This window comes from Cajanus cajan, chromosome 6 (genome assembly GCF_000230855.2).
Source record: "Cajanus cajan strain Asha chromosome 6, NIPB_CcT2T_4, whole genome shotgun sequence".
Classification (NCBI taxonomy): domain Eukaryota; kingdom Viridiplantae; phylum Streptophyta; class Magnoliopsida; order Fabales; family Fabaceae; genus Cajanus; species Cajanus cajan.
Window position 1 is genome coordinate 43,419,089 of NC_138522.1, and position 12,970 is coordinate 43,432,058.

General features: G+C 35.4%; 2 protein-coding genes across 2 annotated transcripts; one reads left to right on the forward strand and one right to left on the reverse strand.

Annotated features, from left to right (window-relative positions):
- Window positions 1-1,298: 1,298 nt before the first annotated feature.
- On the reverse strand, window positions 1,299-4,291 carry LOC109795818 (transport inhibitor response 1-like protein). Its single transcript, XM_020355365.3, has 2 exons — window positions 3,166-4,291; window positions 1,299-2,836 (listed from the first exon to the last, which is right to left on the reverse strand). Exons 1-2 carry the CDS (start codon window positions 4,153-4,155, stop codon window positions 2,081-2,083), a joined length of 1,746 nt encoding a protein of 581 aa, XP_020210954.1. The 5' UTR covers window positions 4,156-4,291; the 3' UTR covers window positions 1,299-2,080.
- A 229-nt stretch (window positions 4,292-4,520) lies between these two features.
- Window positions 4,521-9,128, forward strand: FIP1 (FH interacting protein 1). Its single transcript, XM_020355366.3, has 4 exons — window positions 4,521-4,965; window positions 5,048-5,149; window positions 5,228-5,499; window positions 8,649-9,128. The coding sequence occupies exons 1-4, from the start codon at window positions 4,671-4,673 to the stop codon at window positions 8,820-8,822; spliced, it is 843 nt and encodes a 280-aa protein (XP_020210955.1). The 5' UTR covers window positions 4,521-4,670; the 3' UTR covers window positions 8,823-9,128.
- The last annotated feature ends 3,842 nt before the right edge of the window (window positions 9,129-12,970 follow it).

A 12,970-nucleotide genomic window follows, 5' to 3' on the forward strand; every position in this document is an offset into this window, starting at 1 on the left:
TTCTTTTTTATTGAAAAAGTGATGGACTGGTCTGCACTCTGCCTAGGCGCGACCATAATTAGTAGAGTCATTTTACGGCTATGAGTGAAACAAGTGTTAATTAAGGTGAAACGAGAACCGTTCCCGTTTAGGGCCATTACCAATTTTGCTTTCTTCTCTCATTTTCCTCCTTTCCCCCCTCACTTTTCTCAAAGGATCAGGATAGTGATGGCTACTCGCAAGAGAATAACTAATGCTATGATTAGTGATGACCGCATTTACGTTTACATCATGTCAAACATTGAAAATTTGGTAAATGTCATGTTCTGTGTCTTTCTTCCAGAATTTCCTTTTAGACTAAGGTTAAGGAGGAAATAAATAACTATTACCTTTGCGATATAATTTATTATTTATTTCCCCCCAGTAGCTTTTAAATGCTATTAACTTCTTACATAATTACTAATTTATTGATAAAGTAATAACATAAAATTTATACTTGGAAGAAATATAAATAACCCCGTCCGAATAAAATTAATTCACTTTTCACTTGTAGGTACTTAAATGTCAAAATTAACTTTATAAAATTAACATCAACTGAAATTAAAATATTTAATTGCTTATCTAAATATATGTTAAGGCAAATGGAAAATGACGACAGAAATCACTTTTCACGCATAAATACTCTCGTAAATTACTTCAAATTTAGTTGGCTAATATTCATCCAAAACAGGCGGAAAAAGGTATTACAAAATAAGCTTAAGAGTTGGTAATTGCCACAACCACAAGGGGACTATTCCCTCCATCAGCAATGTGGACAGGCCTAATAATGAGAAGTGAATGTTCCATTTATTGCCTATGTTCACCGCACAAGCTTCTTATCCTCAGAACGTGAAGGTGAGGAGGGTAAGACTAAAAAAAAAAGTGGGTAAATGGCTAAAATTGCAATGGTCCACTTGGCGCAGCAGAAAATGGTTAGATAAAAAGAAAATCGAAGCTTTGCTCCCCCACCACTTGTTTCACATGCACAGTCAGATCCCACTTTCTTGTTCGGTTTACTTTTACCATTCTGCGTTATGCCAGTTTGAATATCACCAAAGCAGAAAGAAAGATTTCTTCCCTCCTAATAATGAGAGAGCCAGAGAAAAACCATCAAAATTATTGGCCCCCTCACTCCATGTGGAATTCATTCAGAATGCAACTAATAATGTCCACTCCTATTGTCAATTAAGCTCTGTGTGTGTCCATGATTATGGAAACAACCTCCTCGCTCCTCATCACAATCACAACGCGTACTTGAATAAAATACAACATAATGGGCCTTCACAATCAATTGATCATTCTACATTAAGAAACCAAAATGCATAAGCACAGTTCCAGTAAGTTTGTATATGGTCCATGCATTTATTAACCATGTCACAATTTCTTACTAAAAGTAAATTCAAGAGTCAGGAGCTACAGAAACACATCTGAGAAAACAAAAGTGGAACGCAGATACGCTTATATCAGTCTGGTGATTGGATTCACGTAACCTACAGCTTAACTATCATCTGAGTCAAAATATAGAGACCAAGTCCTCACAAAGGGAACGCTTTTGCTTTTCTACTGTCACCTCTCCAGACCTTCTATTTTGATCCTTCTTAATCTGCTTCTCAACTGACTAAGGAGATGAACAACACTTACTAACCAATCCTCAGAGCAGCTTCAGCAATTTCTACCTTTCCCAACTCTGGTAGTTTCTCTTGATCATAAAATTAATAAAAAGGAAAAGGACATATATTTTAACTATAGTGATACAACAACATTGGATGGTCCAATACCTGAAGGATTCCTCGTCTCCGGCATCCTTCTCAACACACACTCTCTCCTTGTACTAATCTCCGAGTCCTCTCTCATACACAAGAATGAATGCTTTGCCTCAGTAAAGCTAGCCTCACCGGCCAAGAGAATGGCAGAAGAGTTGTTAGCTCAGCTTCTTTTAACATCGACAACACATAACATCAATACTGTGGCAGGTTTATTTAAAAAATATCCCTGCACTATAATTTCCCTCGGCAACCCCCATTACAAGGAATAAGCTAACAACTTGTCAAGTTTCAAAGAATCAATGAAGGATAGTAACAACTTTCGGAGCATCATCCCTTGGTCTGTCCAGAGACCGATACATGTACAGAATCTCAATATCATCAGCTTTACCCTCTTCACTGTTAATGACTTCCAACACCAGATGGGGCAACCTTCGTGCAACTTCTTGGCAAGCTTGGCGCGTCAACTTGCATGAGGACATCCAGAGGAACCTCATGTTGTAAAAATGATGCAAGCCAGAACGCAAAGCTCCATCCCCAAATGGACTGTCCCTAATTTCAAGCTTCTGCAGATTAGGACATCCTTCTAGCACATATTTGAGCCCCAGATCAGTGTCTCCAGCAAAGGCAACCGACAGCGTCCTAATCAACTTCCCATATGTCCCAATGTAACCAAAAGCTCGATCAGTCAGTAAACCAGACACAGCAAGCCGAGTGAGCTTCTTGCAGTTCATAACAATGGCACCAAAACCTTCATCCATGGGTTCCAGTGTCTCAGGATCCGGCCGATACTGCCCAATTATACACAACCGAAACACCACAAGATCCGGGCAGTTGTTCGACATGGCCACCACAGCTGCATTCGTCATCCTCTGGCAGAAAAACAGGATTGACTGCAGTTTCCTACAGCCTCGAGAAATCGCCTCAAATCCCACCTCGGACACAGGACCTTCTATCTCCTCCCTGGTATTGACAGGGAAAACCCGAAGCTCTCGCAAATCCTTGCAAGTCTCAGCCACTGCTTGAAGCCCTTCATCCGATATCGAATCAAGGACCTGCACAAAACCCAGTCTCTTCAATCCCTAATTCCCAATTCACTTCGAATTTGAGACTATTTGGATATAAGTTTATAAACATATTTGAGAGCTTTAGAAGAAGAAAAAAACACTTTATTTTTAACAGAGAAGCTCTCAAAAACTATCGTAAACTTGTTTTTTGAGAGTTTCACGGCTAGAAAAAGCTCTAAAAATAAGGCTTCTAAACTTGTAGCAAATGAGACTCTTTCTCAAATGAATTCATACAAGAAAGAAAACAGAAAACAAGGAACTGCACAAGACGAAGAGACTTCAATTCATAGAAATAAAAGACAAGAAAGAAAGTGTACCCAAAACGTTTGCAGCTTATGACAGTGACGTATAACCGATTTGAGCTGATGTGCATTGATATCAGCGTAACTAAAATTCAAGGATGTAAGATTAGCACAAGCTGGATAAATAGCAGGAAGATAATCCGGCCAAATCTCCCTGAAGCCAGACAAACAAACCAAGGATTTGGAAGCCGCAAACGCAGAGGCGTAATCCGGTTCGGGATCCAGTTCGGAAGCACTGAAGGAACCGGTTCCAAGATGCGTGAGCTGCGGCGCGCGATGCATCAAACGGTGCAGCTGCGACATGGAAACGTAACGGTTCAACCTGAGCTTCCTGAGCGAGGGAGAGCGCGCCACGAGCCTCTCCAAAGCTTGGAAATTGACGGGACACTCGACGCAGTCAAAAACAAGAGACTCCAAATGAGTCTCCTCCTGAGTCTCCGGAAAAGACGAAATCCAATCCACTTCCTCGTCGGCAACCTCGACGACGCATTCGGCGAGATCAAGCACTCTCAGGAGCCTGCAGTTGGCGGCGATGGCGGCGAGGCCGGTGGTGGTGAAGGCTTCGCAGCAAGTGAGGAGGAGGTCTTGGAAGTGGGGGAAGGAGAGGGAGAGGAGGGTGAGGTCGCGGTCGGTGAGGGACATGCGTTTCAGGTGGAGACGCCGGAGGGAGGGGTACGATTGGGCCAAGGCCTGGGCCCAGGGGGTGAAGTGGGCCCCCCAGTTCAGGGGCATCAGATCGAAGTCCGCGAACCTGGGCTTCCCCTTGATCGTCAGGGACCGCACCCGGGGGAACCGGGCTGTGGCCCGCCGTGGGGAGACCGCGTAGCAGTTGCCGATGAAGAGCTCGGATCGGGTCAGGGCCTCCGCACGGTACCATGATTTGCAGACCAATGAGGCGGCGTTGCGGTCGCGCCGGGAGCTCAGGAAGTGGAGGACCGTTTCCAGGACGTTTTCCAGGACCTGGTCCGGCAGAGGGGACGGTGCTTGGCCCTCCATTTTATTCATCTTTTTCGTTGCTTCACACCATTACACAAGATTCTTCCTTTGCCTCTCTCTCCCACTCCCTCCAATACTTTATCAAACATCATTTATTATTTTTTATTATTATACATCTCTATTCAACTCATTTTATAACTTTTCTTTTATTTTTTTATAATATTTAATATTACAACCTAATTTCTTTATTCAAGTTCGTCTAGTAACGACGATTTGCCGTCACAAGTCAAAGACTAGAGTCACTCGTGACCACTGACCACCATCTTCAAATGTATACAGGCCCTTTTAATATTGGGCCTATCTTTACCACAAGCCCACTATCAGGAGTGAGCATCGGGCCCTGTAATTTCAGCCCACCCCAAGTGAAAGAAGACGAAAATACAACGGGCAGATCCAGAAAGTGCATTGAAATCTGAAGGAGTTGACGGTTTCGCAGAAATTGACGTTTGAATAGAAGTTGCACGCACGTTTCTTCTGCTCTTACTCCGATCCCCAAGCAACGAAACAAAACCTAAGCCAACACCATGAGCGGTGACGCCCAACCCCAAACCACCGACACCAAACCAGACCAAACCCAAAACACCAACATCAAACATGAAGAACCTCAAGCCCAGGCTCAGGCTCAAGCTCAGGCTCAGCCTCCGCCTCAGTCTCACTCCACTGATTTTGCTCCATACCCTAAACTGGACCCCAACGATGTGGTGCCACCTCTGAACACTGATTCTCGCGCCCCTATTTCCGGCGATGCTGCCACTACCATGCCCAAAGACTCCAATCCCTATGTCACTCCTGCGCCCGTTGCCACTTCATCTACTAAGAGTAATTTACTCACTTTTTTTTTCTCTTCCGACTTTACCATCATCCACGGACACTGATTCAAATTTGGATTATTTTTGCGCAGCTACTTTAGATTCGGTGAAAGACGTTCTCGGAAAATGGGGGAAGAAAGCCGCCGAGGCCACCAAGAAGGCCGAGGATCTCGCCGGCAATATGTGGCAGCACTGTATGTATTCATTTCCTCTAATTATTGTTTTTCTATTTTTAAATAAATTTAAAAAAAAAATGATTTTGCGTGGAGCAGTGAAAACGGGTCCGAGTTTTGCGGATGCTGCTGTGGGGAGGATTGCTCAGGGAACTAAGGTTCTTGCGGAAGGAGGGTATGAGAAGATCTTTAGGCAAACGTTTGAGACGGTTCCAGAGGAGCAGCTTCTGAAAACCTATGCATGCTACTTGTCCACCTCCGCTGGACCTGTCATGGGAGTCTTGTATTTGTCAACGGCTAAGTTGGCGTTTTGTAGTGATAACCCGCTTTCTTACCAAGTGGGTGAACAGACTCAATGGAGCTATTATAAGGTACAAGCTCAAACCTTCTTGTTGGTCCCTGATTGAGTGTGATTTGATTTTATGACCTTGATCTCTGAATTCCTTCATTTTCTATGATTACTTGCTAAAGATGGATATTTATTATTGTTTTTCATAAAATTGTATTTGAAACAATTGCATTCAAGTGTTAGAATTGCATGTGTTCCTAAGTATTTGCATTTGGTCAATTTACCAGCTAGATTGGTCACTTCCATACTTCAGTTTTGTTGCATTTCTTGAAACTATGGGTTATCTTTGGCAGTGGTGGTATTACATGCTTATTGATCTTGTTTTGAAATTTTAAATCAGGACTCAAAAGTATGTGTATGATATTTAATTCTGATTTTTCGGGGTTTTAAGGATGAGAAGAGTAGTCAAAGAAATGAGGTTTGCTGATGTATTTTTTTGATAAATTGTTTTTCTGATAATTCAGAATAATTTTTTTCTTCGGATTGTGATTATCGATTACAATTACATTTTTTGCATTCTATTTTTGAATTTGTGTCAACGTTGAAAGATTTAATTTGGCGTGTGCTCTGTTACTGTTTGTCAGGGTGCAATTTGAATCACTTTAAACTTAGTGCTAGTTATGCAGAATGGAGAATTGTATTTAAGGATTATTGTGTTATTTAAGAATTACTATTTTATTAGGATTTCATAGTATAGCAAACTAATAATAGACGTAGTGTGCTAATGAAGAATTTTTAGTTACTTCAAACCTCAAACTGATAAAAGCTTAAAGGAAAATAGAGGAAATGTCAATATTACTACTCCCTTATTCATGTAATAAGTGTCGCGTAAGAAGAAAAAAGGTTAAATTATACTTGTAGTTCCCTTATGATATTCAATCCACAATTATTCCTCCAATTTTGTAAAATCTGCAATTTTGGTTCAACCATTGAATTTTCATTTAATGATCACTAAAATTGTGACGTTAAGTCGTTAATCATGATTTGAATATATTATTAAATATTAATTGTCATGTTATCATCACATTAATTTTTAAATTTCTTTAGGCTAAATTTCACTTTGCTCTGCATTTTTACCCCCATTTTTATTTTCTTTTATCACTTTTTGGGTAAAAATGGAAACTAAAAGTGTAATTTAGCCTAAATATTATTAAATACTACCTTTATTCCTATATATAAAACCCAATTACCTAATTCATCAAGATTAAGAAAAATAGTTAATTTAGTTAATAATAATAAATTTGTCCGATTTATATATTTTTTTTCTAGAACTAAGCTTATACTACTTTTTTTTTCCTAATTAATGTTCATAAATCTTCTAACCAATTACCGTGCATGTCATATACTATTTCTCTCTTTTAATTAATATTCATCTTTTTTCTTTACCAATTAGAGTCCATGCCCTTTCAAGAGTTTATAATTAATGTATTTTAACAAATTAAGAGAACATACTTTAATTAGGAGCATTTTAGTATAAAAACACTTAATATATGAGATAATATGAATTTGGTCTTGTATAAAAAAACAAACAGTTGTTCTAAGTTGGATCTTATAATTAAGGACAAAGGTAATATTAATCATCACATCATGTACTTAATGTTTGTCTTGGTCAATTTATAATTTTAATAGTCAACAGATGAGCATTTGACAATTAGAACAAATTTGCAGATTTTACAAAATTGGTGATTAAAATCACATTTTAAAATTGAGGGATCGAAGACTAAAAAAGGCAATTTAGTTAAGAAAAAATAAGTTTTAAAATAAATGTCATTTTAGTTTTTCAATGTAACATTAATTAATTTTTTCCATTTATACCACTAATAGTATTTTTTAGAATGTCGTTGTGTTGTATGGTTTCCATAAAAAAAATGATAATGATATTAGTTTCACAAAATTACTGCACTTTTTCATCTATTTATTAGTTTTTTTTAATTTATGTAACAATAAAAAAGTTTATTGGAAAAAAGAAAACTCAAATTCCATATTGACTAGAAATGAAACAAAAATAGTGTATACAAGTCAGAGGACAACTCTCATCTTACACACTTGTTTTGTGAGTTTGAGTTAGGTCCAAAAACCATATTCTATGATGATATTAGAATATATATACTATAATCATTAATGGATCACTTACCATATTATTCACATAGCAAGTCCAATAGTGATAATCCAAGTCCTACATTGATCAAAGGTAAGGCCAAAATAATGTTTACAAGTGAGATAACAATCATTAGTTTACAAGTCCATTTTGTAGAATTGAGTTAAATTCAAAACCTATATTCTAAGAAATGACAATTATTATGAGATAGATGGAGTTTTAGTTATGCTAAGTCTAAACATAAAACACTTGAAGGATATTTGTAATCTAAAATAATGAAATCTTAGATAAATCCTAATTAAATATAAAATATCAACTTCTTAAATATGGAATTGGAATAATATAATAACACTTAATTATACTCCTCCATCAGCCAACCATGCTCGTGGCCTTGTTAGGTGGCCATATAATTTATTCTATCCTTTAGAAGCTTTACCACCATTGAGATTATGTTCATTGTGATCCATGTTATTTTATCAAAGAATGATGGAATGGTGCAGAGGATATTGCCAACATTGCTGTAACACTTTTAGTTTTAGGTCCATGCCAATGATGAAAAGCTCATTTTTCATTTGTAAGCTTTATAATTATGAATTAGTTAGCAGTAATTGTGTTTTAAAATATTTTATTTTTTTATTGCTGAAGATATATATCCAAGGATTTTATTGACAATGGCATTTAATAAAATATCAGACTATATACCGATAGAAATTCAAGTCTTTTACTAATTTAAAGGAAAGATTTGTGCTACAATTAGTGACCTTTATATGTTGAACGTTTCCAGCACTTATTCGCTTAAATTCATTTTTTGTAGGGGTATTAAACAAACAAAACACCACCGAATCGTTTTCAATGCTAAAATATTTTGCTTTTGGACAAAATTCTAAGATTAATTCTCCCTCTGATAATTTGGTCTACATTTTAAAATTAAACAATTTGTAGTTTATAATTTTCATCTGTTTTCTCATATTTCTAGAAGATCCTAAGGAGATTGATCCCACACTTATTCACTTACATTGTCATATTTTTCCTTTGTAAACACTTACACGCATGCTTTCCTTTTCATGCATTAGGTGGTGATTCCATTGCACCAGCTGAGAGCAGTAAACGCCTCAACAAGTAGAACCAACGCATCTGAAAAATATATACAGATTATCTCTGTTGACAACCATGAATTCTGGTTTATGGGCTTTGTGCACTACGACAGTGCTGTTAAAAATATTCAAGGAGCATTGCAGCCTCACTGACAGAGAGAGGATCGAAAAGCTCCGTGTATTATTTTATTTATACCAAAGATGAGGTTTGTGTTGATATATCATCCTTCACAGAAACATTTACGTGTTTAATCTTTATATGGTAGTCCCCGCTAGTCTAGTTTGTGGAGCTGTTAAAGTATTAAAATTGAAACTCATTCGTGTTCATGATATATTTGTTTTACCTGTGTTGCTTTCTGAAAGTGAAAGTAAATTGATTTGTTGTAAGTTGAATGGATATGTAAACAGTGGATTTACATTTTATTATATTAAATTGTCTCTGTTATTCTTTTCTTTCTATATCTTGGAGTTTTTTTGGGTTTTTTCTTTCTTTATTTATCATCATTACGATGGTAAAAGGATTTGAATTTAAGATTTTGTACATATTTTGGAGTTTTAACTATTTAATTTTCGAACATAGATAGCATGAGGAAATTCATTAATTTCTGTTAGTTCGAGCACTACATAATCATTATTCATCTGATGCCAGGAATGGAATTTATAATTTGGCAAGTTAGCTGCTGCATATGAGCGCATATCAGATCATATGTTATATTTTGCTTCCAACTTTCGGTTCATTTCACTGTGTAAACAAGTTATGTTCTCTTAATATGCCTTTCTTTATGGAACAATGCATCAATGTGAACACCGTCGTCGGTCTCAAACTATTTGGCTGCTTTGGCCAGCATGTGGGTCTTTCGGCTTCTACTGTTCTCAATAATGAAGGCCCATGGAGCCAACAGCCGAAGCATAACAAACTAAACATTGCATGGATTACAATAAATGACAATGACTTAAATTAAAAACCGCGCAAGAACGATTGTTTGGGAAAATATGTATGCAACAGTTTTCTTTGAAGGGAAAATTAAATTACATTTTAAAATAGTTTAAATATATTTTTTGTTTTTATAAAATGAACGTGTAAAAAAATCTCATTCTTTTAAAATTTAAACTATTATTTTTAGTTTCAATTATTGTATAATTATTTTTAACTATATTTATTTATTAAAATATTAAGTGATTATTTTAGATGTTATCTATAATTGTTAATGATACTATGTAATATATGACATCTCTAATATTATTTTAAAAGACTATTAAAATAAATGTTATTTTTATACTTTAATACTTAATAGTGTGTTTGGATGGAAAATTTTTTTGAGTAATTGTCCATGTAAACACCTATTAGAGGCATCTCCAAACACATAAAATAGGCTCCAAAGAGTGATCTTAGTTTTGCAAGATAATCTATACAATGATTTCCTAAGTAGGGAGTTTAACAATTCTAATTTCAATCTTCTTCAAAATAACCTCTAATGTCTTCCACAATTGTAGTATACCTATGGCAAGCATTGATATCATGTGTGGTCAAACTCAAAACATGCAAAGAGTTAGAAACACAAATTACATCAATAAAACTCAACTCTCATGCCAAATCAATACCTTGACAAATAGCTTCTAATTTTGCTTTGAGAATATCCGCAACACCAATATCATCATAGTCATTTGAGTCCCTCAACAAACCCCATATCCTATGAGCCCAAGATTAGTGTGACAGCTTCCATTGAGTCACTTGATTATTATGTGAACAAATAAAAGTAACCATTCATTGATGTTCTTCTAGCATTAGACCTCTAGTGTTGGGTTCAAATGCACTTTGTACACTCTCAACAAGATTTCAAATTCTAGTTATAATTATGTTGAAAAGTGCAATCAAAGTCCCATATCATTTGGAAAGGAGGAGAATCGTGGGTTTATAAATAAAGTACACACATGTTCCATTAGTATGAAACCTTTTGAGGGATAACCAAAAATAAAATTATAAGAACTTAGGTCCAAAGTAAACAATATCATGTCAATGTGGACATGTGTGTGGGATACCCCCCTTCGTGCACCCTAACAAGTGGCGTCGTCTGGGGGATATGTGAATCTTGGTGCATAAGAAGAAGGTACGGTAAGGTTGATGGAGAATTGGCTCACTTCTTGAAGAAGTATGATAGAGAAGCGATGGTAGGGCCATGTATGGAGGTAGAGGTCTTCCTTGTAATATGAAGGTTAGAAGCATGCCACATTGTCGTGAATTAACAATGGAAAAATTGGGGATCACTATTGAGTATTTGTGGTCTATTTGTTGAAGAGGAGGTTAACAGTGGTCCTTTCTTTGAGGGGATAATTGTTGAAAAGTATAATCAAAGTCTCACATCATTTGGAAAGGAGGAGAGCCATGAGTTTATAAAGGAAACACATGCTCTATTGGTATAAAGCCTTTTGAAAGACAACAAAAAACAAAACATAAAGACTTAGATCCAAAGTAAATAATATCATTCCAATGTTGATGTGTGTGGGATATCTCCCTTAATGCACCCTAACAAACTACGTGTGATTGTAATGAACCATTCTGAAAAATACTTACATTTTTTGCTTTCTAAATCTCCCACAATAAAATGGGAAATAACACCCAATTTTGAATATTCTCATCATGGGACGGAGGATGCATATTAAAAAAGTTCCAAATATGCTTCACATTGCTACGGTGCAAAAAGAGATGGGACAAATCTTTAGTCACTAACTCACATCAAACACAAGTTTCATTATTAATTATGAGTCTACACATCAAAAATCTCTTGTTTAGATGGAGAATTTGAATGGAACAATTCTTTTTTTTTTTTTTAAGAATTTCAAATGATTTTGGGTGAAATATTTTATTTGAATGAAGAATTTACAAAAAATTTGAAGTCAATTTACAAAGAATTTGAAGTCTGAGCATTTGGAAAATTTCTTAAAATAATAGAATTTTTAGTTTTTCCTAAAAAGTATGAATTTGAAATTCTTCATATTTTTCCTTTCTTATCTCACCTATATAAAATGTACCAATATTTTTTTTTTAATTATTGAATGTTCAAAATATTTTTAAATTATTAAATATAATCTAATATTAATTTTTGAAGCTATTAAATAGTTGTGAAAACTTAAGAAAACAAGGTAGCATTTTTGTAACTTGGTTTTAGAAAAATAATTAAACAGTTTTTAAAGCATAAAACTGTTAGAGTACGTGGATCAACTTATATGATATTTAGTTTGTTTGTTTAAACTTTTTTCCTATAAAAATACTTCTTTTTAATAAAATAAGTATTTTTTATGTATTTGCTTAAATTTATATTTTTAAAATAAATCATTTTATATATTGTTTTAAATTTATACTTTCAAGTTTAAACAAACTGATCCATTATTTTAGTTTAATAAGTGATTTTAATTAAGTTTTTAATATACAATTGTGCTAAATATTAAGATAAAGAATTTTATTACTTAAGGTGATTTTATCTTACTTAAACATGATTCTATTTGGTGAACTATATTTGTATTCTATTAAAAAAAAGTTTAGAAAACATTTGAGAAATGAAAAAATAAAGAACAAAATAAAAATAGGATAGTATCTCAAATTGGAGGAAATCTTTTCATTTATTTTTAGCAAAAATATACTTTTTGTCTCCACATTAGTAAGATATTGTCCGCTTTGAGCCTAGCCCTCAAGGTTTTGTTTTTGGATACCATCCAAAAGGTCTCTCAACTAATAGAAATAATTGTGTGTATATAAACTCATGTTCATCCTCTTGTTTGAATGATGTGAGACTTTGCTTGCATCCCAATAATCCTCCTCTCAAACAAAGGTCTCTCTCAACCAATAGAAATAATTGTGTGTATATAAACCCATGTTCATCCTCTTGTTTGAATGATGTGAGACTTTGCTTGCATCCCAATAATCCTCCTCTCAAACAAAGGTCTCTCAACCAATAGAGACAATTGTGTGTATATAAACTCATGTTCATCCTTTTTTTTGAATGATGTGAGACTTTACTTGCATCCTAATAATCCTCTTCTCAAACATAGGTCCTCCTCTCAAACAAAGGACCACAGTTTATCCGATGGTGGTCCAAAAGCTCACTTACGCTCTAAGTGTTTAGACCGCGGCTCCATCATGGCCTTACGACAGTGGGACACGCATTGGGGTTACCACATATATGCACATGTTTCCACATTAGTAAGATATTGCCCTCACAGTTTTGCTTTTGGATACCACCTAAAAGACCTCTCAACAAATGGAGACAATTGTGTGTATATAAATCCATGTCCATCTTCTTATT